The 26,989-nt window shown below is 42.9% G+C and overlaps 1 protein-coding gene across 1 annotated transcript in view; it reads left to right on the top strand.

The window, feature by feature from the left end:
* The window catches only part of LOC139266060 (apolipoprotein D-like), an 82,178-nt gene extending 56,702 nt beyond the window's left edge, over positions 1 to 25,476 (top strand). Inside the window, exons 2-6 of the mRNA XM_070883898.1 lie at positions 1,098 to 1,224; positions 5,977 to 6,098; positions 16,472 to 16,560; positions 21,359 to 21,394; positions 23,614 to 25,476. Coding sequence (XP_070739999.1) covers positions 1,117 to 1,224; positions 5,977 to 6,098; positions 16,472 to 16,560; positions 21,359 to 21,394; positions 23,614 to 23,840 — 582 coding nt within the window. The 5' untranslated portion in view covers positions 1,098 to 1,116 and the 3' untranslated portion in view covers positions 23,841 to 25,476. The remainder of the gene's footprint in view (positions 1 to 1,097; positions 1,225 to 5,976; positions 6,099 to 16,471; positions 16,561 to 21,358; positions 21,395 to 23,613) is intronic.
* Positions 25,477 to 26,989: the final 1,513 nt, after the last annotated feature.

The following is a 26,989-nucleotide window of genomic DNA, read 5'->3' as shown; positions in this document are numbered from 1 at the left end:
GAAGGTCAACTCCAGAGTCTGCCCACTCTCTCAGCTGAGAATGGTGAAAGGAAAGTCTGAAAGAGGAAGGGGAATAAACCATTCAGTGAGTCACTATAATTCTGCCATGTTCTGTCACAAAACAAGGCAATCCTTTTGTTCGAACAGTGAATTCTTCCAACAGAATGGCTGGAGCTGATTGGGGAGAGCTGGCTAAAACACGCAGTCAATTTGATAAAAAGTATTGAGGGAATCGGAGCAATCGGCAATATTCAGGCAGAGCTCCTCATCTCAGCATCGCAGGGTTTTATGACGATACTCTCTTTAAAAAGGACGCCTCGCCCTTTTTAATAGGTCGCGAATGGCGAGATTCTCTCTTTGAAAGGGCTGCCGGTGTAGACTTTCACTCTTGCAACGAAGTCTGACTGAGCTACCATATACTTCCCCCGAAGGTAATCGGAGGGGGAAAGAAATCAGATAGCAGCTTCCCACCGACAATTGCCCACTGCCACCCAGTTAGATAACCAAATAGTAACAGCAAGCTCACTGGACACACTTAAACACAAACTGAAGAATTTGAGTAATTTGACTGTTGTCACCCTGACAAAGTTGGCGGAGTGCAGCCAGACTGCAGATGATGACCTCAACCCAGGCAAGACAACATTTACCTGAAGGTGAAAAGAGACATCGGCGATACCGGTAGGTAGGTCAGCTTGTGCCCTTCATCGGGTAGGGAAGGAACAAAAAATGCAGCAAATAAGCAATGTGCACAATGCGGAAAACGAAAACCGAACCAATCCTAGGTAAAGAAGTCTGATCCATTCACCTGAGGATAATCGATGCCCTCAACTAACTTTAGCAAAATAACAATCCGTGTTTAAAAACATTCCTTTTTAAAGTTTAAGCTCGTTTTATATTAAAAAAAACTGTTGCATGTTAACCCAATACACAGCATGCAGCCCACACTGCCTAAACAATGAATGGCCTCCATTTTTAAGAGATGTTTCAGTTTAATCATTATCTGTTGTTCTCAAATGTCACACTTCTCCTTCTGTTTCTGGATGCCAAGATCAGAGTGATGAGGTTGAGAAACCTAATTTAACATTTTTGTCTTTCAGATCCTCTCAAGACGGTAACATGAAGGGGGCACTTTTGATGCTATTCGTTTCTTCCATCTGTTTCATCAGAGCAAGCAGCAGCCGATGTCCACACATAGCTGTGAAACAAAATTTTACTGTAAAAGAGGTCAGTATTTAGTTAACTGAATAACTGCAATAGTTGGTTAACTGAATAACTGCAATAGTTGGTTAGCAATAGTTGGTTAACTGAATTGTAAAACTGTAATAGTTGGTTAATTGGTATCGCTGTATGACATCACCAATTCTGTCATGTCAAGATATGTTCCTGATAGACATTATAAATGTTAATAAACAGCACTAGTCAAGGGGATGGAATAGGGCAGTGGTTTAGCACCTGGTTCTTTCACCTCTGGGCCCTGGATTTCAATCCAGACCAGCCTGACAAAATCGATTCTTCTCTCCTGTTGGTAACAGAAATCCTGTATGGAATGAGTTTTGGTTCCTACAAACTGGTGCATCTGGGTGTGTGCATTACTCTGTAAAAATCAGTACTAAAATAGCAGATTCACTTAGAGGCCCAAAGTATGATTGCTGCAACTATCAAATTTAAATAAGTGCAATAATAAGTCTTCTTTTGAGTTTGGTTTTAAGGCAAATGTTTGAGATAGTTGAGAGAACTTTATTTGGATCTGTTTGCACTATACCTGAACTGGGAGTCCTTCATGCTCACAATGGTGGACAAATATGGTTTCATTCTCAAGCATTGGCATCTATCACTTTGATAACTGTAACATTTACACAACATAAACAATTTAGAAGAGACTGGCAAGCGCACCACATGTTTAGTTCTGAGTGAATACTAAAATTATAATGTGTTGTCATATGGAGATTGTATCCATAACAAGTAATGCCACTAGCTTTATTTCAGCCAAAGGCTAAGCCTTGAAATAATTATCAGATATTGATGATGATTGGTGGAAGGGAAGAAATTGCAAAACTCTGCCATGTCATCAAGCCACCATTTTGAGGGAAATAATTCACTTGTTAGCAGGTCCCACTGCAAGTGTGATATATACATGGTAATATGATTTTTTTTGTCAGTAAGAACACAGTGGGCTCCTCAAATTTAGTGGCAAATTGGCCACTTCTGCCTCTTCCCTTCCTTCCTCTAGCCCACCGGGTCAGACTTCCCCGAAGGAAGCCCCCTGCCCTCCCCCTGACCTCACATCTTTCTCCAGTATCTCTCCGATCTCCCCTCATGTCCTTTCCGAGATCATCCTGTCCATGTGACCTACTTCCTGCTCCCTTGACCCTATTCCCACCAAACTGCTGACCACCCAACTTCCTTTTCTGGCTCTCACGTTAGCTGACATTGTTAACGGTTCTGTCTCCTCAGGTACTGCCCCCCTCTCCCTCAAATCTGCCATTGTCACCCCTCTCCTCAAAAAAACAACCCTTGACCGCTCCATCCTTGCAAACTGCTGCCACATTTCCAACCTCCCTTTTTTTTCTCCAAATTCCTTGAACGTGTTGTCACCTCCCAAATCAGTGCCCATCTTTCCTGCAATTCCATGTTTGAATCCCTTCAATCCGGTTTCCGTCCCTGCCACAGTACCGAAACAGCTCTCATCAAAGTCACAAATGACATCCTTTGTGACTGTGACAAAGGCAAACTATCCCTCCTCGTCCTTCTTGATTTGTCTGCGGCCTTTGACACGGTTGACCACTCTATCCTCCTCCAACTCATCTCCACCATTGTCCATCTGGCTGCGACTACACTTGCCATTCTTCTCGCTGACCTACATTGGCTTCCGGTTAAGCAACGCCTCGATTTCAAAATTCTCATCCTTATTTTCAAATCCCTCCATGGCCTCACCCCTCCCTATCTCTGTAATCGCCTCCAGCCCCATAACTCTGCCCCCCTCCCCCAAATTGATCTGCACTCCTCTAATTCTACCCTCTTGTGCATTCCTGATGATAATCACTCAACCTTCGGTGGCTGTGCCTTCTATTGCCTCAGCCCCAAGCTCTGGAACTCACTGCCGAAACCTCTTTTGGCAGATGGAATACAATGTTGGAAAGGGTGAGGTCATCCACCTTGGGAAAAAAACAGTAAAAGGGAATATAATTTGAATGGGGAGAAATTACAACATGCTGCGGTGCAAAGGGACCTGGGGGTCCTTGTGCATGAATCCCAAAAAGTTAGTTTGCAGGTGCAGCAGGTAATCAGGAAGGCGAATGGAATGTTGGCCTTCATTGCGAGAGGGATGGAGTACAAAAGCAGGGAGGTCCTGCTGCAACTGTATAGGGTATTGGTGAGGCCACACCTGGAGTACTGCGTGCAGTTTTGGTCACCTTACTTAAGGAAGGATATACTGGCTTTGAAGTGGGTACAGAGACGATTCACTAGGTTGATTCCGGAGATGAGGGGGTTACCTTATGATGATAGATTGAGTAGACTGGGTCTTTACTCGTTGGAGTTCAGAAGGATGAGGGGTGATATTATAGAAACATTTAAAATCATGAAAGGGATAGACAAGATAGAGGCAGGGAGGTTGTTTCCACTGGTCGGGGAGACTAGAACTAGGGGGCACAGCCTCAAAATACGGGGGAGCCAATTTAAAACCGAGTTGAGAAGGAATTTCTTCTCCCAGAGGGTTGTGAATCTGTGGAATTCTCTGCCCAAGGAAGCAGTTGAGGCTAGCTCATTGAATGTATTCAAGTCACAGATAGATAGATTTTTAACCAATAAGGGAATTAAGGGTTATGGGGAGCGGGCGGGTAAGTGGAGCTGAGTCCACGGCCAGATCAGCCATGATCTTGTTGAATGGCAGAGCAGGCTCGAGGGGCTAGATGGCCTACTCCTGTTCCTAATTCTTATGTTCTTATGTTCTCTGCCTCGCTACCTTTCTTTCCTCCTTCAGGACGCTCCTTAAAACATACCTCTTTCACCTGTGCTAATTTCTACTTATGCGGCTTGGTGCCAAATTTTTAATCTCATAATACTCCTGTGAAGTGCCTTGGGATGTTTCAATATGTTAGAGGCGCTACATAAATACAAGTTGTTGTTGTTATAATTGTTGTGCACTGCATCATGTCCTGGATGTATTTCAATTGCGAAGCACAACTGATTTCTGTTAAGCGCATGTAAAACGGCTCAATGATATCTCAGTACAATTCAACTATACAAACTACTTAGAAATTTAACTGACAAAGCTAACCTTTTCTATGTAAAAGTGTTTGCACATGGACTTTCCAAGGAAATATTATGACCTATGTTATTACTAATAATTTCATCTTAATAGTTTTAATACACAATGCAATAAGCTACAAGGCCAAGGGGAAAAAAAAATCCCTTCGTCTCAATTCAATTGTCTCCTCTTGATAGTACAGTCGCTATGTTGGTTTTCACTGAAAACAATTTGAATGAATAAACTCCATAACTTGCATGACTTAATTTAAGAATCATTGTGATGATTGGTGGTTGAGATAACTCAGCAATAGTAGAATTCATTTAGGTCCCATTTGGCACACATTATTCAGTACAGAAATAAATATTTTTGGAAGGGGTACAAGATTATCTATTAATGTACCATGCATTGCATAGGAGTTATGAGCTTGGAGCTTTTACACTTAATTGGTTCGGAAATGTGAAGAAACAAATAAAGCTGGGAGTTCAGTTCTACATTGTCTTAGTTCCTTAATTTTTTAAAATCTCAATTAGATGGATGAACACCTTGAGGCACAGGTTCTGCCAGTCTCACATCATAACTCCACTGTTTCTATGAATTTCCTCTTTGACTTTTATGAGGGGCAGAACTTCCATCCACCCCTTGCAAAGCAAATGGAATGGCAGCCGGGGTGGAGATTCCCTAAGTTGGGAGTTCCTGCTCCTCCGGCTGGAAGGAGACCTGGCGAAGTAGTGGCAGCTGGTACGTCAACTGCCCGTATACCAACCTCCATAGGGTCATATGTGGGTCCCATCAGTGAGGGCAAGGTAAGTGACTTGGTCTTTTGAAGAATTTTAAATTGAACAAAACATTGGCAGAGTGGCCACCTTTCTCAGGGAGCCGATCAGAATATTGGCAGGGTCGGAGGAGACCTGGGCCACCTCATCCCACACTGGCAGCTGGGCGTGAGAGTTTCTGACAGGCATGGCAAATGGGTGCTGGAGAACTTCCTGAAATGATGCTTGTTTCAGCCTGACTCATGCAAATGAGGTGCCCCCCTCCCAGTGACCCTGCAAACTCCAGCAGGTTCAGCATTGGAAGGCACCACTGCGATTGTGTCCAGAGAAATTTTGGATCCTTTTATAACCCATAAATCTTTAATTATGTACTGTTCATATATCGTAAGGATTCTATCTTTTTGACTGAGGACTTACGCATGCACGCAGGTGCGTGTGTTAGGGGTGGAAAGGGAATAAGTTAAAACACATGGCAGATTGATGACATATCTTCTTATGAGTAACAACTTGGCTCACTGGTAGTGGATTCCCTTCAAGGGCACAAGGCTCTGGGTTCATGTAATCTAGGCTGACACTTCAGTGCAGTACTGAGGGAGCATTGCATTGTTGGAGGTGCTGCCTTTTGAATGAGACATTAAACCAAAGCCCCATCTGCCTGTTCAGGTAAACATAAAAATTCCATTATACATTATTTTGAAGACGAGCAGGGATTTCTTCCAGTGGCCTAACCAACATTCATCCTGTAACCAATATCATCAAATGGTCATTCATCTCATTGTTATTTGTGGGACCATACTGTGCAAATTAACTGCTGTGAAGCACTTTGGGATAATCTGAGAGTTCTAAATGAATGTGAGTTCTTTCATCTTTCTTTCTAAGTTACTGTTGAACCCTGAGTGATCTGTGCACTCAGGCTCATTAATCTACTATTTTTTGTTTTTTATTTCACAGTATGTGGGAACATGGTACGAGATTCAACGACTTCATACAGCTTTTGTGAAAGGAAAATGCGTTGCACAAAGATACACCCTGCAAGTAGATGGTTGGATGAAGATGGTCACTCAGAAGATGTTGTAAGTATCCCAGAAATAGATGGAGGGCAGAGCAATGGATAAAAGTTAAGAGCACAGATAAGCGAATTAATATTTTAAACACCCAGTTCATTGTTTTAATAACCTGCAATCAAATTTGTTTTAAAATCAGGATCTCTAAAGAAGCCCTTGAAGTTAATCTGGATCCTCTTTACCCAAGTGCAAAAACAATCTGTGCAGCGTTGAGGCATAAATTCTGTTCAGTGACTGCAGATCTATCAATACCCAATATTCTCATCTAGCACTTCTTAATTTACTGCTAGCAGTAAGTTACGTGATACAGATATCACTGGTTAGCAATAACAACAACAGCTTACATTGATGTAGCACCTTTAATGTAGTAAAACATCCCAAGTATCTTCACGGGAGCGCAATAAGACAAAATTGAAACCAAGTCAATGAAGGAGATATTAGCTCAGGTGACTGAACACTTGGTTAATGAAGTAAGTTTTAAAGAGGGTCTTATAGGAGGAGAGAGAGGTCGACTGATGGAGAGGTTTAGGGAGGGAATTCCAGAACTTGGGGCCTAGAAGGGTGATGACCTGTCCTCCAATGGGTGGGCAAAAATCCAGAGTTGGAGAAATGCAGAATTTTTGGAGGGTTGTAGAGCTGTAGGAGGTTACAGAAATAGGGAATGGTGAGGCCATGGAGGGATTTGAACATAAGGATGAGGATGTTAAAATTGTTGGACTTATTATGGATTAGAATGCAGGCAGCAGAGTTTTGGATGAACTCCGGTTTATTGTGGTGGTAGATGGGAGGCTGGCCAGGAGAGCATTGGAATATTCGAGTCTGGCGGTAACAAGTGACACAGTTAAGCACTTGATAGACAGAAAGGAAAAGGAAGCAGGGTGGCATTGCTGGTTAAAGAGGAAATTAATGCAATAGTAAGGAAGGACATTAACTTGGATGATGTGGAATCAGTATGGGTAGATTGTTCCCGATGTTGGGGATGTCCAGAACCAGGGGCCACAGTCTTAGGATAAGGGGTAGGCCATTTAGGACTGAGATGTTGAGAAACTTCTTCACTCAGAAAGTTGTTAACCTGTGGAATTCCCTGCCGCAGAGAGTTGTTAATGCCAGTTCATTGGATATATTCAAGAGGGAGTTAGATATGTTTAAAGGGGTCAAAGGGTATGGAGAGAAAGCAGGAAAGGGGCACTGAGGGAATGATCAGCCATGATCTTATCGAATGGTGGTGCAGGCTCGAAGGGCTGAATGGCCTACTCCTGCACCTATTTTCTATGTTTCTATGATCAGGGCAGAAATAGGCTCAACTATTTTAGTTGTGCACTTTAAACAAATGCCCCCTGCAAGGGGGGTCACACTCCAAAATACATGTTTTCAAGTGCCCCTTTTTTAGAAATAGCCATGTGAAGTACTGCAGGTAGAAGTGGTCAGAAAATGGTGACCGCAGGGAGAAACAAAATTCTAAACTAAATTAATTAGATAGATCTTCGGGCAATAGACTGGAGGATATCTATTTTTGGAAGTGAAATTAATCAGCTAAATGAAGAAGGAGACTTGGGAAGCGACTCCTGAATAGTAGAATGTAAACTCTAGGAACAAAAATTGACAATAATAGAAAGAAATGTAATGGCTGTTAAGCAGAATTTAAAAAGATGTATTTAAAGCGGGTGTAGAAACAGAGACCTGGGTTCCGCTTACATAAATCTTTGAAGGGGACAGAACAAGTGAATAAGGGTGTTAAAAATATATGGGATAGTGGGCTTTATAAATAGGAAACATAGAAACATAGAAACATAGAAAATAGGTGCAGGAGCAAGCCATTCAGCCCTTCTAGCCTGCACCGCCATTCAATGAGTTCATGGCTGAACATGAAACTTCAGTACCCCATTCCTGCTTTCTCGCCATACCCTTTGATCCCCCAAGTAGTAAGGACTTCATCTAACTCCCTTTTGAATATATTTAGTGAATTGGCCTCAACTACTTTCTGTGGTAGAGAATTCCACAGGTTCACCACTCTCTGGGTGAAGAAGTTTCTCCTCATCTCGGTCCTAAATGGCTTACCCCTTATCCTCAGACTGTGACCCCTGGTTCTGGACTTCCCCAACATTGGGAACATTCTTCCTGCATCTAACCTGTCTAAACCCGTCAGAATTTTAAACGTTTCTATGAGGTCCCCTCTCATTCTTCTGAACTCCAGTGAATACAAGCCCAGTTGATCCAGTCTTTCTTGATAGGTCAGTCCCACCATCCCTGGAATCAGTCTGGTGAATCTTCGCTGCACTCCCTCAATAGCAAGAATGTCCTTCCTCAAGTTAGGAGACAAAAACTGTACACAATACTCCAGGTGTGGCCTCACCAAGGCCCTGTACAACTGTAGCAACACCTCCCTGCCCCTGTACTCAAATCCCTCGCTATGAAGGCCAACATGCCATTTGCTTTCTTAACCGCCTGCTGTATCTGCATGCCAACCTTCAATGACTGATGTACCATGACACCCAGGTCTCGTTGCACCTTCCCTATTCCTAATCTGTCACCATTCAGATAATAGTCTGTCTCTCTGTTTTTACCACCATAGAGTATAGAGTAAACCTTTAAAAAATCACTAGTTATGCCTCAGCTGAAGGAATGCGTCCAATTCTGGGCACCACACTTAAGGAAGAGTGTCAATGCCTTGGAGAGGGTGCGAGAGATTTGCTGGAATGATACCTGGGATGAGGGACTTGAGTTATGTGGAGAGACTCGAGAAGCTGGGATTGTTCTCCTTAGAGCAGAGAAGGTTAAGGAGATATTTAATAGAGGTGTTTAAAATTATGAAGGCTTTTAAAGGGGAAATAAGGAGGAACTGTTTCCACTAGCAGGAGGGTCTTTAACTAGTGGATACAAATTTAAAATAATTGGCAAAAGATCCAGAAGGAAAATGAGGAGAAATGTTTTTACGCAGCGAGTTATGATGATCTGGAATGCACTGCCTGAAAGATTCAATAGTAACAAATGTGAATAGCATATATACTTGAAAAGGAAAGATTTGCAGGGGGGAGTTAAATTTCTGCGATTTGTTATGTAAAGCTATTGGAAGATGTGAGTGTGGTGAGGTTTTCAGTTGTAAGTTACAGCTTACAATTGGTGGGATGGGTGAGAAACCATTCCTGGGGATCTCTATCAAAGGATTTTTTTAATGGAAAGGATGGTTTAATGCAAGATGATTATTGAATAATTACATAGTAACCCAATGGAACAAGGAAAACAATCTTGTGCATTTCAAAGGAAATGAATTGACAGACCGATTCAAGTGTCACAATATAGCTGACAATGCCCAGTGGTAGCCATTAAATTACATTTTGCATGGAACCGGCCTGCAAGACCATCAGCAGGCCGGGGCCATTGGAGAGAGCAGCATGCGGCGGTATACCACTGCAGGGAGCAGTGCATGCTGCTGCAGGAGGGCGACAGCTACGAAGCCAGGTAGCTGATTGCTGCGCGGGCAGGCACAGCAGGAGGGGCGAAGGAGCGGCAAGAGTCCGTAGAGGGAAGTGACCAGGGCCCAAGAGAGGCGTGAGTCTGGGGCCCAGAAGAGACGAGGAACCAGGGGCAGCTCGAGCCAACCCACACTGCGATATGCGTGCGCGCTTGGTCTGTGCAGCAGAGCAGGTCTCCAGTTAGTCTTGGTCAATCCTTGCCACTGGATAAAGACCTAGCTCTGTCAAACCCGTGTGGTGGCTGGTGTGCAACGGCCACCGCACATTAAAAAAATCCCCGCACAGGCACCTTACACCCTTCAACATGTAGTTCGGGACCTGGAGTATTAGGTCCTTCATTGGAACACCTGTGAACTCATCCCTTTTTGGCGTGGAAGCAAGTCATCCTCGATACGAGGGACCGCCTATGATGATGATGCATGGAACACTTCATTTGCTAAGTTGCAATGAATTGTTTTCTGCTGTTTTATTTACTGATTGGATTAATTACTAAATGGATTAATTGTGTGCTCCTTGCAGTTTTCATAAGGTCAGACACCTTCTTCCTGACTTATTTCCAAGTGTGAGTGTGTGAGATCAACTTGACTATCTCTGCCATCTTCCATTTCTGCTCTGTTCTTTATTGCCCTTCATCACCAAAGATTGTGATTTGCTGCCTAGAGGGCACCATTGCTGAATCTTTATTTCCTTGATGCCTTCTCTGTTCCACGTGGATCAGTTTTTCTTGCTGCAGAGTTGGTTTAACAGAAAATGTGTCATACCCTGGTCGTTACAAATTTGGTTCTACAGTAGACACCTTGTAGGGTTTTGTGGCATCAGCCTCTCCCATAAGCAGTCTGACCATAAATAAAGAAAGACTTGCATTTACATAGCGCCTTTCATGACCATCGGACGTCTCAAAGCGCTTTACAGCCAATTAAGTACTTTTTGGAGTGTAGTCACTGTTGTAATGTGGGAAACGCGGCAGCCAACTTGCGCACAGCAAACTCCCAAAACAGCAATGTGATAATGATCATGTTAATAATAACCTCCGTATTGATTGGACAAATCAAATTTGTCAGAATAGCCTTGAGGAGGAGTTCATAGAGTGCATAAGGGATGGGTTCCTTGAGCAGTATGTAACTGAACCAACCAGGGGGCAGGCTATCTTAGATCTGGCCCTGTGCAATGAGACAGGATTAAAAAACAATCTCATCGTAAAGGATCCCCTTGGAACGAGTGATCATAGCATGATCTGAATTTCAAATTCAGATGGAGGGTGAGAAAGTTGAATCTAACCTTTATCATAAAAAGGAAAAGAGTGGCTAAAGTAAATGTTGGTCCCTTAGAGGACGAGACCGGGGAATTAGTAATGGGGAACATGGAGATGGCAGAAACTCTGAGCAAATATTTTGTATCAGTCTTTACGGTACAGGACACTAACAATATTCCAACAGTGGATAGTCAAGGGGCTATAGCAGGGGAGGAACTAAACACAATCACAATCACTAAGGAGGTAGTACTCAGTAAGATAATGGAATTAAAGGCAGATAAATCCCCTGGACCTGATGGCTTGCATCTTAGGGTCTTAAGAGAAGTAGCGGCAGGGATAGTGGATGCATTGGTTGTAATTTACCAAAATTCCCTGGATTCTAGGGAGGTCCCAGCAGATTGGAAAGCTGCAAATGTAATGCCCTTATTTAAAAAAGGAGGCAGACAAAAAGCAGGAAACTATAGACCAGTTAGCCTAACATCCGTGGCTGGGTAAATATTGGAGTCCATTATGAAAGAAGCCTTAACAGGACATTTGGAAAAGCAAAATTCAGTCAGGCAGAGTCAGCATGGATTTATGAAGGGGAAGTCATGTTTGACAAATTTGCTGAAATTCTTTGAGGATGTAACGAACAGGGTGGATAAAGGGGAACCAGTGGATGTGGTGTATTTGGACTTCCAGAAGGCATTTGACAAGGTGCCACAAAAAAGGTTACAGCACAAGATAAAAGTTCACAGGGTTGGGGGTAATATATTAGCATGGATAGAGGATTGGCTAACTAACAGAAAACAGAGAGTCGGGATAAATGGTTCATTCTCTGGTTGACAACCAGTAACTAGTGGGGTGCCGCAGGGATCAGTGCTGGGACCCCAACTATTTACAATCTATATTAACGACTTGAAAGAAGGGACTGAGTGTAACGTGGTCAAGTTTGCTGATGATACAAATATGGGAGGAAAAGCAATGTGTGAGGAGAACACAAAAAATCTGCAAAAGGACATAGACAGGCTAAGTGAGTGGACAAAAATTTGGCAGATGGAATATAATGTTGGAAAGTGTGAGGTTATGCACTTTGGTAGAAAAAATCAAAGAGCAAATTATTATTTAAATGGAGAAAGATTGCAAAGTGCTCCAGTACAGCAGGACCTGGGGGGTACTTGTGCATGAAATACAAAAGGATAGTATGCATGTACAACAAGTGATCAGGAAGGCCAATGGAATCTTGGTCTTTATTGCAAAGGGGTTGGAGTATAAAAGCAGGGAAGTCTTGCTGCAGCTATACAGGGTATTGATGAGGCCACACCTGGAATACTGCGTGCAGTTTTGGTTTCCATATTTAAGAAAGGATATACTTGCTTTGGAGGCAGTTCAGAGAAGGTTCACTAGGTTGATTCTGGAGATGCGGGGGTTGACTTATGAGCAAAGGTTGAGTAGGTTGGGCCTCTACTCATTGGGATTCAGAAGAATGAGAGTTGATCTTATCGAAACGTATAAGATTATGAGGGGGCTTGACAAGGTGGATGCAGAGAGGATGTTTCCACTGATAGGAGAGACTAGAATTAGAGGGCATAATCTTAGAATAAGGGGCCACCAATTTAAAACTGAGACAAAGAGAAATTTTTTCTCTGAGGGTTGTGGATCTGTGGAATTTGCTGCCTCAGAGAGCTGTGGAAGCTGGGACATTGAATAAATTTAAGACAGAAATAGACAGTTTCTTAAATGATAAGGGGTTATGTGGAGCAGGCAGGGAAGTGGAGCTGAGTCCATGATCTTATTGAATGGCAGGCTCGAGGGACCATGTGGCTTACTCCTGTTCCTATTTCTTATGTTTATTGAGGAGTAAATATTTGCCAAGATACTCAGTTTAACGTCTCATCCGAAAGACAGCACCTCTGACATTGCAGCACTCCCACAGCACTGCACTGAAGTGTCAGCCTAGATTTGTGTTCAAGTTCCTGGAGTGGGACTTGAACCCACAACCTTCTGACTTTGAAGTGAGTGTGCTACCCATTGAGCCACGGCTGACACTGCAACATACTTTTATCAACTCTCACAATAGCAAAGATGGTGATGTAAAAATAATATCCCATTGTGACCAGGATCCAATATTCATGTCTTTTGCAAGCACAAATTATTGGAAAAGGATGAATTTCTTTTAACACAATTTTTGCTTTAAAGTAGTCATTTCTAGACCTTAATCTCTTATATCTCCCTCAATCTCCATATTTTCTAGTTTTGAGTAGAAGTCGGGCATACAGGGACCGAGGAGGGCAGCAAACTGACCTCAGCAGCATGAGGCCTGGTCTACTTTAATTTCTGGGCCTTATCTGCATGTCCTCAGTCAGTTGCCCGGCCAAAACTGGCAGGAAGCAGCATCTGGCCAATGGGCGGGAGTAGAATGTTGGGTGGCAGGAGACTACCGGCCAGGACCAAAGGAAAGAGCCCCGGCAATCAGATAAGTTGCGGGTAGTGGCTTTCAATTGGGTAGGGATGGGGTGGGGGTGGGGGGGGAGGGGTCTGTGGGGGATGCAGGGGTAAGCCATGCAGGGCAGCCCTAAACTTTCTTTGTGCCTGTAGAGGAGCAATCCAGCGCCTTCTGACTCTGCAAGGCAAGTTTAAAAATGTGCCTCTTTTGGCCCTTGCTCTTTTTGCCAGCTTCATTTGCCTGGAAACCCACAATCAGGCCACCAGTTACAATGGCAGTCAGATCTCGATGACATCACCTCAGCCTGATTTGCATATTTAAAGAAGGACCCCACCGGTTTCAGCTGGTTATAATTGAAGACTCCGGGAAAGGAGCGAGATGTTGCCGATTAAGTCTTGCTCCTGATTTTAACTGCCTAGTTTCCGCTGGCTGTGCAGGGTTAAATTCAGCCCTTTGGATGTGGACAATGATCTTGAATTAAATGGGTGCTTTGCATCAACTGGCAATCTATGAAAACAGATCCACTCACTTCATATGTTTAGCGGGCTCCATGGATAATGGGCCAGCAGGGCCCCCAGGGAAATTCTGCTGTTTATATCATTGCCTAGCATGTTCCTTTATTCTCCTGGCAGAGTTACAGTGGGAGACTGGTAGAAATCCCTGTGGAATTTCAGGACCAACATCTCTGTGCAGAACAATTGCGTTCAACATATTTTTCAATTGTATGAGTTGAATAGGAGTAGTCACAATTTTTAAGTAAAGAAAGTGGAATTAGAGTATTTTAAGTATCGAAAATAGATCCAGATTTCTGAGAGACATTTTTCAGTTACAAAGTGCTTGGTTTTTCCAAGTGCAGAGGGAAAGTCCCTATGAGGCGGTGAATGTCTTCTATAAGAAACAACCGGACTAAATCACTGAAAAGATTAAGAAAGTAACTGGCTATTGTTTTCAAACTTTTCTGCTTTTTGAGAAACATCTTAAATAAGTCCGTGAAGACTGCCATTGATCAATGTTTTGAATGCATTATGATTTCCCCAGAAATACTGATGAGAATAAATCTTGATGATTCCTTCATCCCCGCCACTCAACTCCCTGTAAGAGGCATTACTGGAGTAAATTCTGTTTCATATTCGGTCAGCGCCCTACATTTGTGTGTTGTGGAAGGTGGAGAAAACATTTACCTTCAGTGCATTGCTACAGGGGATGATAGAGCGGTGGGTTAGTTCTCCACTCGCCTGCCTCTGCTTACTGAGCCAGAACTGTTCAGGTACTCTCTCCAAGATCCCAAATTGTATTATCTATCTGAGGTCACAACATGCTGAAGTAAAGCTACTAGAATTAAGAGCAGGTGTAGGCCATTTGACCCCTTGAGCCTGCTCCACCATTTCAATATGAGATAATATCAACGGACCACCAGTGTACTCTGAACCGAGGATGGAAACGTGTGTTGATCACCCAGAAGACCATCTTGACCACCTTGTACAGTCCACAGTACCTTTTAGACATATTGGCAGTCTCATGGCTGATCTTCTACCTCAACTCCACAGTCCCCATACCCCTTGATTACTTTGATATTCAAAAATCTATCGACCTCTGTCTTGAAAAGACTGAGCCGCCACAGCCCTCTGGGGTAGCGGATTCCAAAGATTCCCCACCCTCTGAGTGAAGAAGTTTCTCCTCATCTCAGTCCCAAATGGCTGACCCCTTATTCCGAGACTGTGACCCCTGGTTCTTGATTCCCCAGCCAGAGGACACATCCTCCCTCTCAAGCCCTGTAAGAATTTTGTATTTTCAGAGATCCCCTCTCATTCTTCTAAACTCTAGAGATTATGGGCTCAATTTTGACCACTAGAGATTTCTGGCATACTTGCTGGAGGTGCGGCAGGTTTCCACGCTTGGAAGTGCGGCAAAAATCTTCGGGAAGCCATTTAGGACCGAGATGCGGAGGAACTTCTTCACCCAGAGAGTGGTGAACCTGTGGAATTCTCTACCACAGAAAGTTGTTGAGGCCAATTCACTAAATATATTCAAAAAGGAGTTAGATGAGGTCCTTACTGCTAGGGGGATCAAGGGGTATGGCGAGAAAGCAGGAATGGGGTACTGAAGTTGAATGTTCAGCCATGAACTCATTGAATGGCGGTGCAGGCTAGAAGGGCCGAATGGCCTACTCCTGCACCTATTTTCTATGTTTCTATGTTTCTATGTCCCGGGCGTTCTAGCTGCTGGTGTGGCGTGGTGACTGGGTCTGTGGGTGGAGCCAGCATCCTGCGCTGGATACAGAGCCGGGACACTGAACATGCGCAGTAGGATCGGGATTGGCCGTCATCGCGCATGCGCAGTAGAATCAGGCTCCCGATACTTTGCTGCGTTTCTGCCCAGCCCAGCCTAGCCGCTCCCCACCGCCCCCACTTTACCTTCCCTTCAGTCTCTTGATGTGTCTTTGCCGGCTGCCCCTTTCCCAGGCCGAATAGCCTCCCGTACAGGCCTTCCCTGCGGAGTTCAAGGCAGGATTTACTACAATAATTTATTTGTTACTCAATTGTTTACCTGAGTTCTTTATTTTTATTGCGTTATTTCAACTTTTATTTGCAATGTTTGGTGCTTGGATGCAGGTCCTTACTTACCTGCGCCGACTTCTTAACTGCCTGCAAGGTTTTTCAGAGCTGGCCACACACGCTGACCTAAGTGGATTTGGAGTAACTTTTAGCTGGCCAGAATTGCTTAAATGGCCAAAACTGGTGTATGTGGTTGGGAACGCCCCCTTTTGAAAAAAAAACTTGAACTTTTAGAAAATCGTACCTAACTGAGTTACTCTGGAGCAAGTTGATGGGGAAATGCCGTTTTTTAAACTTACGCCAGAAAAACCAACTTACTCCAAAAAAATTGGAACAAGTCATGGCCAAAATTGGGCCCTATAGGCCTAGTCTACTCAATCTCTCCTCATAGGACAATCACCCCATCCCAGGAATCAGTCTGGTGAACCTTCACTGCACTCCCTCTATAGCAAATATATCCTTCCTTAGGTAAGGAGATCAAAACTGTACACAATACTCCAGGTGCGGTCTCATATTCCATTTCCCTATATAATTGCAATAAGGTGGCTTTACTCTTGTATTCAAATCCTCTTATAATAAAGGCCAACATTCCATTTGCCTTCTTAATTGCTTGCTGTACCTTCATGTTAACTTTGTGTAAGGATTATTATTTCTTTTTAATTCTGTGTTTTGTGCAGGCCTAATGGTACTTTGATAGCGTATGAGGGAGACATCGCTCCAGCAAGTGTGAATGAAACAGCTAAACTTCAATTTAGAGCCTTCAAACGTAAGTACACAAAGATAAGTGTCTAAAATTCTTGCCAGGATTTTCCTTTACATGTGAATCACCTTTTGCTACCCATCCACCACCTCCAAATAAAATATGAAGTGGTGGAAATAGATTTGGCTTCAATGGGACTGTATACCAATTGCGGTCTATAGCAACAACAACAACTTGTATTTATATAGCGCCCTTAACATAGTAAAACATCCCAAGGCACTTCACAGGAGTATTACAAGACAAAAAAATTGACACCGAACCACACAAGGAGAAATTAGGGCAGGTTACCAAAAGAGGTAGGTTTTAAGGAATGTCTTAAAGGAGGAAAGCGAGGGGGTGAGGTTTAGGGAGGGAATTCCAGCGCTTAGGGCTTTGGCAACAGAAGGCACGGACACCAATGGTGGAGTGATTATAATCAGGGATGCTCACGAGCCAGAATTAGAGGAGCACAGATATCTCCGGGGTTGTGGGGCTGGAGGAGATTAGAGAGATAGGGAGGGGCGAGGCCATGGAGGGATTTGAAAACAAGGATGAGAATTTTGAAATCGAGGAATTGCTTAACCTCGAGTCGATGTAGGTCAGTGAGCACAGGAGTGATGGGTGAGCGGGACTTGGTGCGAGTTAGGACACGGGCTGTTGAGTTTTAGATCGCCTCTAGTTTACGTAGGGTAAAAGATGGCCAATGCGATACCGCCCGCTTTGTGCTCCTGCTCAAGACAAGTTCCTACTCGTGAGTATGCTTTTCCCTCGGTCTGTAAAGGGTACATTCTACTCCCTCCCCCTCTACTAAGGGAGCATATCATTCTTCTCTCTCTTCCGTGCAGAGACACATGCCATCTCTTCTCCCCGCTCCGTGGAGAGCACATGTCCTCCCCCTTCGCCACTCCATGGGAATTTGTCCAACCGGTGGTCTGTTTCCCCATTCCCTCGCAGAGGGAGCATCTGTCCTCCTGCCCCTGCCCATAGAGAGAGCACGTTCATCCTTATACTTCCCTCACATTCCATCCTTCCTACAGCGCCAGCACATCTTCTTGACACAGAAAACACACATTCTCTTTTCTCTGAAAGCTTGCACCCACCTCTCTTCTCATCACAGAAAACATAGATTCTCTACTCTCCACTCATTGGAAGAGGGCCGTCTCTCATAGCCCTAATTGGAGCGACTACAGCATCCTAACATCTGTGGTTGGGAAGATGTTGGAGTCCATTATTAAAGAAGCAGTAGCAGGACATTTGGAAAAACAAAATTCGGTCAGGCAGAGTCAGCATGGATTTATGAAAGGGAAGTCATGTTTGACAAATTTGCTGGAATTCTTTGAGGATGTAACGAACAGGGTGAATAAAGGGGAACCAGTGGATGTGATATATTTGGACTTCCAGAAGGCATTTGACAAGGTGCCACATAAAAGGTTACTGCACAAGATAAAAGTTCACGGGGTTTAGGATAATATATTAGCATGGATAGAGGATTGGCTAACTAACAGAAAACAGAGTTGGGATAAATGGTTCATTCTTGGGTTGGCAATCAGCAACCAGTGGGGTGCCACAGGGATCAGTGCTGGGACCCCAACTATTAACAATCTATATTGACGACTTGAATGAAGGGACCGAGTGTAATGTAGCCAAGTTTGCTGACAATACAAAGATGGGAGGAAAAGCAATGTGTGAGAACACAAACAATCTGCAAAAGGACATAGACAGGCTAAGTGAGTGGGCAAAAATTTGACAGATGGAGTATAATGTTGGAAAGTGTGAGGTCATGCACTTTGGCAGAAAAAAAATCAAAGAGCAAGTTATTATTTAAATGGAGAAAGATTGCAAAGTGCTCCAGTACAGCAGGACCTGAGGGGTACTTGTGCATGAAACACAAAAGAATAGTATGCAGGTACAGCAAGTGATCAGGAAGGCCAATGGAATCTTTGCCTTTATTGCAAAGGGGATGGAGTATAAAAGTAGGGAAGTCTTGCTACAGGTGTACAGGGTATTGGTGAGGCCACACCTGCGTGCAGTTTTGGTTTCCATATTTACGAAAGGATATACTTGCTTTGGAGGCAGTTCAGAGAAGGTTCACTAGGTTGATTCCGGAGATGAGGGGGTTGACTTATGAGGAAAGGTTGAGTAGGGTGGGCCTCTACTCATTGGAATTTAGACGAATGAGAGTTGATCTTATCGAAACGTATAAGATTATGAGGGGGCTTGACAAGGTGGATGCAGAGAGGATGTTTCCACTGATAGGAGAGACTAGAACCAGAGGGCATAATCTTAGAATAAGGGGCCACCCATTTAAAACTGAGACGAGGAGAAATTTCTTCTCTGAGGGTCTGTGGAATTCATTGCCTCAGAGAGCTGTGGAAGCTGGGACATTGAATAAATTTAAGATAGAAATAGACATTTCTTAAATGATAAGAGAATAAGGGACTATGGAGAGCGGATAGGGAAGTGGACCTGAGTCTATGATCAGATTAGCTATGATCGCGTTGAATGGTGGAGCAGACTTGAGGGGCCCTATGGCCTACCCCTGCTCCTATTTCTTATGTTCTTATGTTCTGTCCTGCCCCAGAGACATGTTTCCCACTCTCCCAATCACCTTGAGTGCTTAATCCCTTTTTCCCCTCCGAAAAAAAGCCATTTTTATTTTGTGCCTCCCTTCAACTGTAGAAGAACGCAATATTTATTTTTTGACACCCATTTGTTGCATTTTGGAGTGCATTGTAATTAGAAATGATTTACCCCACTATAACAGCAGCTCGGGCTAATAATACAATATTCATAAATGATAAACTTTGTAGTCTTGCAGTCGAGGACAGAGCCCACAAATTCAAAAGAAAGGCCAAGATTTTTAATCTTATTATCCATCAAATGTCGGGCAAGTTACCAAAGATCCGCATGTTTGCCAACCTCCATACTTGTGCACGACCTTTCACAATCATAGAACGCCAAAGATTTGTACATACATGAAACTCCAGCACCAGAGAAATCCAGGCCATTCTGAAACATGCTTAACAGAAAACGACTTGAGCTGTAACAAATGCTGATTTAGATCAGCAAACCATGGCAGGACTGACAAAATGCTGACTGTTAGGGAAAGAAAGAAAGTACGCAGATAACATAAAATGAGAAGGGGTTTCAAAAAGAGGGAATAAATACAAAGGGATCTGGATAGGTTGGGAAGGTGAGCTGATGATATTGAATGACATTTAACATAGGACTAAAGCAATGTGATGTGACCAGGGAAGGGAAATAATTTCTGGAACTACAAGCTACATAGCCACCAGCTACTGGATAGAGAAGATCTGTGCGTATTGGTGGATAGCTTACTTTGCAGTGTGTGGCAGCAGTTAGGGAAGCTAAGTGAATATATAGACAGAGAGACAAAGCACAAATCCCAAGAGGTGATAAGGAGTCTGTAGAAGGCACTGGGCACGGATACATATGGAGTATTGTGTACAATTCTGGTTGCCATACTACAGCAAGGATATCCAGGCATGGGGCAATCCTGAAAAGATCAACCAAACTAATACCTCGCTTAAATAGGATCTTTAAAACCAGCTTTTCAAGGCATTATTCACTAAAAGCAAGATTATAATTGTTCCCCTGTGCATAATCTCCAGCAGTTTTTATTATCCCGCAATCACAGCGGGTCGACGAACCGGAGGGCTGTTAATCCTGGTGTAAGTGTTGGGATCCACCCACTGATGACCTGTGGTGCTGAGCTGACCCTGTCAAATTAAAATGGGATCAAAGGAGGTCCTCTGATTTAAAAATGCCCAGTAGATACCCGCACGACTAAACTTTCATCCCAGACCCCTGCCAATGGAGACAGGGCGCATAAAATGGAGCAGACAGCACCCACTCTCGGGGAGTGCCGTGGATCGGAACATGAGACGGTTTATATAACGGGCAGGATGATTTGCCAGTTTTACGTCCAGGTGGCAAGTTGCAAGTCTATCCCCGGGTTTGAAGCTGAGCTCTGGACTAAACAGGACTGTGCATTTCTGCACAGCCCAATTCAACCTGAGCAAATGATGCATTCTGTGACAAGAGATTGGAGTTTATGGTGGGGGACTGAAATTTTCAGCGTCAGTGTTGCCAACATTCAACTGGAGAGGAACTTTTGGCTCATCCACAACTAAATGAGTGACAGGGAGTCTAACAGCATCGGCTGTTATTGTTGGTTTCTAAATCATTTCCAAATCACAAAGCTGTTAAATAATTTTATTCTTGGAAGAAATTAATCTTTGTGAAATCCATTCTTACAATAAATTTAGTGAATTCTGCCTAATAAATGCAGATCTTTAATTTTTGCTACTTTCTTATGCAAGTTGTTTGCTGGATTGCTCGGAAAAATCTATCCCTTGATAATTTGGGGGATTGTGTGTGTCACTCCTCACCTTACCCTGACACAGATTTAAGGTGATTAGCAGAAGAACCAAAGGTGATTGGCAGCAGGTAAAACTTTTCTACGTAGCGAGTGGTTAGGATCTGGACTGCACGGCCTGAGAGGGTGGTGGAGGCAGATTCAATCGTGGCTTTCAACAGGGGATTGGATAAGTACCTAAAAGAATTGCAGGGCTACGAGGAAAGGGCGAGGGAGCAGGACAAGCTGAAGTGCTCTTGCAGAGAGCCAGCACAGGCTCGACGGGCCAAATGGCCTCTTTCTGTGCCATTCGATGATTCTATACCCTGAATTTAGGTGATTTTACTTTTAAAGTAATATTGATATTGTTCCTTTTAGTTTTGTTTCTGTTTAACATATGTGGTTACTGTTAATATATTAATTTTTGGTTCATTTTGTTAATTCCAGTTGGACACCCTGCAATGAGCTTGCAAGATATTCTAGGTATGCACTAATTTACAACTATCTGAATAATAAGTGTAACACAGTTTAACAAATGACATCAGATCCTGTCCGGAATGTAGTAATCGAGTTCACTATATTAAGTAATGATCACTTTCTTTCTGATAATTCACTGGTGATGTTTCTCATTAAATTTGCGGTGATTATGTAACACTTGTTAATCGTTCAGTAAGGGAAATATCATTCATTGAGAAGAAATCAAGATCAGTTGATAGTTGACTGATTTGTTTCCACCAAAATTTCTCAGGATGCAAATAGATAGCCATTGGAATAGGTTTTTATGCAAAAAAATAGGTTTAATATATAAAACTCTGCTGGGAGCTGATAACTGGCATACAACATTTTCTGCATCCAGCTCAGTGATGAAGTGCCATGGTGTATCGACAGCCATTGAGGATTGATACGGTACAGAATTCATCAGACACACCACCTCGATGAGGCAGTGTGTAAAGACCAGGCCAAATAGGGAAGTGAATACCTTGAAGGTGGTCACTTCTAAAGCTTCAGAATGTCATTGGAAGATTGTGTAGCTGTTATGTTTTCAGGTTTTCACTCTAGATATTTTTCAAATCAAGGTTGTTTTCTCTTAGTAAAACCCTCAATTAGAGATCAAACTACATTTTATTTTAAGCTTTCTTTTTGTAAACCTGTAAACTTTCTTTCAGTATGAATCGATGTTAATTAGGAGCTATTTTCTGTTGCTGATGGACTTTCTTTATAGATTAGACATGCTTGGCTTCCGTTCTCTTTATTTTAAAGATTGTTTTACACCTGGAACAAAGTTTAATGTCTGGAGTATGACAAATCTGTGCAGTTTACAAAAGAAAGAAAGACTTGCATTTATATAGCACCTTTCACATTCACCAGACATCTCAAAGTGCTTTACAGCCAATGAAGTACTTTGAGTGCAGTCACTGTTGTAATGTGGGAAACACGGCAGCCAATTTGCACATAGCAAGCCCGCACAAACAGCAATGTGATAATGACCAGACAATCTGTTTTTGTTATACTGATTGAGGGATAAATATTGGCCCAGAAAACTGGGGATAACTCCCTTGCTTTTCTTCAAAGTAGTGCCAAGGGATCTTTTATAATATGTCCTTACTATACAGTACAGTACAAATGCACACAAGGCCCATACTTGAGAGAAGGTCACCCTGTGACCAGTCCTTTATTAGCCAGCACTGAAGTGATGAAGGTGGATGGAGCTTCCCCTTTTATACCTGAAAGTCCAGGTTAGGAGTGTCTCCCACAAGTTCACCACCGAGTGGTCAGTGTTCTCATGGTGTACAACTTAGGTCAGTTTATACATGGATTACAATGACAGTTGAATACATGACATTTTATGTCCACCTGAGAGAGCAGACTTGGTTTAACGTCTCATCTGAAAAACAGTACCTCCAACTGTGCAGCACTCCCTCAGGATTGCACTGGAGTGTCAGCCTGGACTTTTGTGCTTAAGCCCCTGGAGTGGGACTTGAACCCACAACCTTCTGACCCAGAGGTGAGTGTGCTACCCTCTGAGCCACAGCTAACAGTGAGGAGAAAGACAGCCAGATTTAGATATAGATAGATGCTACTGGTCTCGGATGTAATGTCAATTGTTCATTCCTCTTTACCCCACATTATATGAAAAGAATGCAGGGTCCTTCTGGGTAGTAAGTTATCTTCTACTGGTTAATGCTAATGTGGTCTGATGTGTTACTTTAACCTTCAGTCATAATTATTTGATTTCTATGATGTCTTTCAATCAAGATCCAGCTTCAATATTGGAACAGCTCTATTGCCCCATTTTGTAGCAGTATAATGCGACAATCTGACCTGGACATTCCAAAGATCCAGTCCACCTGACCTCATATTCCTATGCGCTTGTGTTATTACTAGCCTTACCTCTCCTTAAATGATAAATTTGAATAATTTCTTTATGCTGTTTCATATTTATTCAGTGGTTCTGTTGGTCATTTGGCAACAGAGCGGTTGAGAGATGCTAAATATCTAAACACGAAAGACCAACTGGGCAACCTGCGGATAGGTGAGGTTGTAACAATCTAATGGAGATATTTTTTACATCTCGTTGTTCTCCATGATGTATTGTTTTTTTAAGGTTTATCAGGTACTGAGGTTAATACTATTATCTAGGTAGCCAATGGAAATGATTTACTTTACCCCAGATTAATGTTCTGTGTCCTGTGTTTTTGCAGAATTTTCCTTTAACCCATACTGGATTATTGCCACCGACTATAGAAATTACTCACTTGTATACTCCTGCTGGAACGCTGGTTTGAGACTCCAGGAATATGCCTGGATTTTGTCAAGAGAACGGCATCTACATGAAAATACCACTAACTACCTGCGTGATATCCTAAGCGATATCAACATTAAAAAAATGATTATATCTGATCAAGACGGTTGCCCTTCACAGGCATAGAGGTGATCAGAATCCATACAAAATCAACACTTTAATCTGTATCAAAATCAATTCGCCTTTCATTTTCATGATTGCACTTTACAACTGAGTTAGTATAACTGGAATTAGATCATGGGTGCTGAGGTTATTGTGTTGAGCTGCCCCAAACAACAAGTTATCTTTAGCGCCTTCAACATAATAAAACGTCCCAAGGTGCCTCACAGGAGTGTTATCAAAAAGAAACACAATTTGACACCAAGACATACAAGGACATGTTAGGGCAGATGACCAAAAGCCCGATTGAAGAGGTAGGTTTTAAGGAGCGTCTTAAAGGAGGAAAGAGAAGCGGAGAGACGGTGGGATTTAGGGAGGGAATTCCAGAGCTTAGGATCGAAGCAGCTGAAGGCACGACCGGCAATGGTGGAGCATTTAAAAATCAGGGATGATCAAAAGGCCAGAATCGGTGGAGCGCAGAGGTCTAAGGGGATTACAGTAAGTAGCAAAAACATCTGTGGTGATTTGGAAACCCTGATCAGTCCATTATTAGAAGTTATTGAGCCACACTACTGCACTGGCATGTTTTTCCAAATTACAAAACACTTGGCTGAGCTCATGGTATCAACTAGATGCCACAAGCAGATAACTGAATTGTTAGTACAGGTTGAACCTCTCTTATCCAGGACTCCCTTATCCGGCACCACCCCTCGTCCGGGACCATTCCCAGCTGCCGGGTGGTGCATGCGCAGAACGCAACTGTCAAAATCTTACCAATATAATCTTTCTCCTCAATTGACTGTTGCATCCTCATTGCCCTGTTGGAACTCCTGCAACCACAGTCCTCGGGCCGGTTGTTCCTCCCCACAGCGCTCCCTCGGGAGGCCGGGCCGACTGTTCTGGGGCCCGCCGAGTCTACCGGAGCCCGTCGGCTATTCTGGGCCTGTCGGCTCTTTTGGGCCCGCCGATTTCTCAGGGCCCGCCAGCCTGCCGACTCTTCGGGGCCCGCCGGCTCTTTGGGGCTCCCTGCACACTGATTGGCTGACTGGTTGAACCAACTGTTAGTTAGTCAATCGGCGCACGCACATACTTACCCCAGCAACACTTAAAGGCGCAGTCCACCTAAACACATGACCTCCCCATATCCGGTAAAGTCCCTCTTTCAGGACAGGCCACGTCCCGAGGGTGACGGATAAAGGGAGATTCAACCTGTACTGATGTACTTGAAAATAATGCAACTCATGATTTCAGACTGCTCAAGCTATCTCATCCTTTGTAGTTATGACTTAATACAATTTGACTTCACTATGGCGTAGATTTTCAACTTTCGACCCGGGTGTAAAACTGGTATTGGGGAGCAGTTGCTCATAATAGAAATGGCCTGATTTCCATTCATTTCAATGGAAATGAAAATTGGACAATTTCTACAATCCATAACACAATCTTCCACCTGGGCGTCAAGTTGAAAACATAACCCAGTGAGTTTTAGTTCCTCAATTATCTGTCTGCCAATTTCAATTATTCTATCACAGTTGATTTAACAAAGTGCACAGTTCTTCGAAATTATATTATTAGTTGAGTTGTCCTGCATGCTACCACTTTGCTTTGTGTACTGTGACAACACAGAAAACTTTCAGCAATGAGTGCTACTCTTGACAATAAAAATATGGAACCAAAGTGGTTATGTTTGTTATAATCTGCTCCATGCTATCCATTTAAATGGGATTGTACATTTTCTGTACACTGTTATCAGGGGCACAGTGGCAAATTTAGAAGGGGGGTGTACATTATATAATATATTTTCGAGGGAGTCGAGTGATATGCCCTCCCTCACCCCGAGAAAAAATTAATTTTTAGTACTTTATTTGATATGAACATTAAGAATTAGGAGCAGGAGTAGGCCATTCGGCCCCTTGAGCTAATCAATAAGATCAATGGCTGATCTTCTCCCTCAACTCCACCTTCCTGCAGTATCCTCATATCCCTTGATATTCAAAAATCTATCGATCTCTGTCTTGAATATATTCAAAGACTGAGCCTCCACAGCCCTCTGTGGTAGAGAATTCCAAAGATTCACCACCCTCTGTGTGAAGACATTTCTCCTCATCTCAGTCCTAAATGGCTGACCTATTATTCTGAGACTGTGAGCCCTGGTTCCACACTCCCCAGCCAGAAGAAACATCCTCCCTGCATCTACCCTGTCAAGCCCTGTAAGAATTTTGTATGTTTCAATGAGATCACCTCTCATTCTTCTAAATTCTAGAGAATCAGCCATGATCTTGTTGAATGGCGGAGCAGGCTCGAGGGGCTAGATGGCCTACTCCTGTTCCTAATTCTTATGTTCTTATGTTTTTAAAAAAGGCCTAGTCTACTTAATCTCTCCTCTTCAGATAATTTTTGAATTTCCAAGTATAATGGAGCAGACTTTACCTAGCTTTCGGTTCACCTTATATGAACATCAGTAAATTGAGAGTGACATATCACACACCAGCCATTATAATTTACTACTGCTGCAACAGTCTTTTAAAAAAAAAAGCTTTGAAAAATATTACTTAATACTGTGTTCTGGAGAAGCAACAAGCACTTTAGAATGTGCAATGTTCCCTAACCAAACAATACTAAACTCTGCATGAACTAAGCTGGTGTTTATTTCACAATAATTAGGATCTGGTGCCTTAAAGGAACAAAGCTCCACCCCAGAATTATACATTATGCATTGCATGCTATACATTTCTATTCGTATGAAACTGCGTAGCATCTGAGTTACTGTGAGCGATGCCACAATAGATCTACTAGTGATATTATAAAAATGGTGCAGCCGCACACACTTCCCGTCTCATTAGCATCATATTTGACATAGACAAATTATATATGACTTCCTAGCATTCCAAGGCTGCCACGGTCTGAGCATGTGCAACGTGGAGCATCTCCCAGTGTACAGAAATATGTGTCTCAATGGAACTGGGAGAGTATCATTGTTCATGCCTCAAACAGTAAGTAAGTTTGTTTGCCCAAATGAATTGGAAACAATCAAAAACATAAATTTTTAATCTTTTTTAAAGTATAATTTCACACAATCTGTTGAAATGCTTATTTTTTTTTTGGAAAGGGTTAATCAGAGTAACAGCAAAAATCTACTATTGATTTAGTGATTTAATAATGTAGTGATAATTCTT

This window comes from Pristiophorus japonicus, chromosome 6, assembly GCF_044704955.1.
Source record: "Pristiophorus japonicus isolate sPriJap1 chromosome 6, sPriJap1.hap1, whole genome shotgun sequence".
NCBI classification, from domain to species: Eukaryota; Metazoa; Chordata; class Chondrichthyes; family Pristiophoridae; genus Pristiophorus; species Pristiophorus japonicus.
The sequence above is the reverse complement of the archived record's forward strand: the minus strand, read 5'-3'. Positions and strand labels throughout refer to the sequence as shown.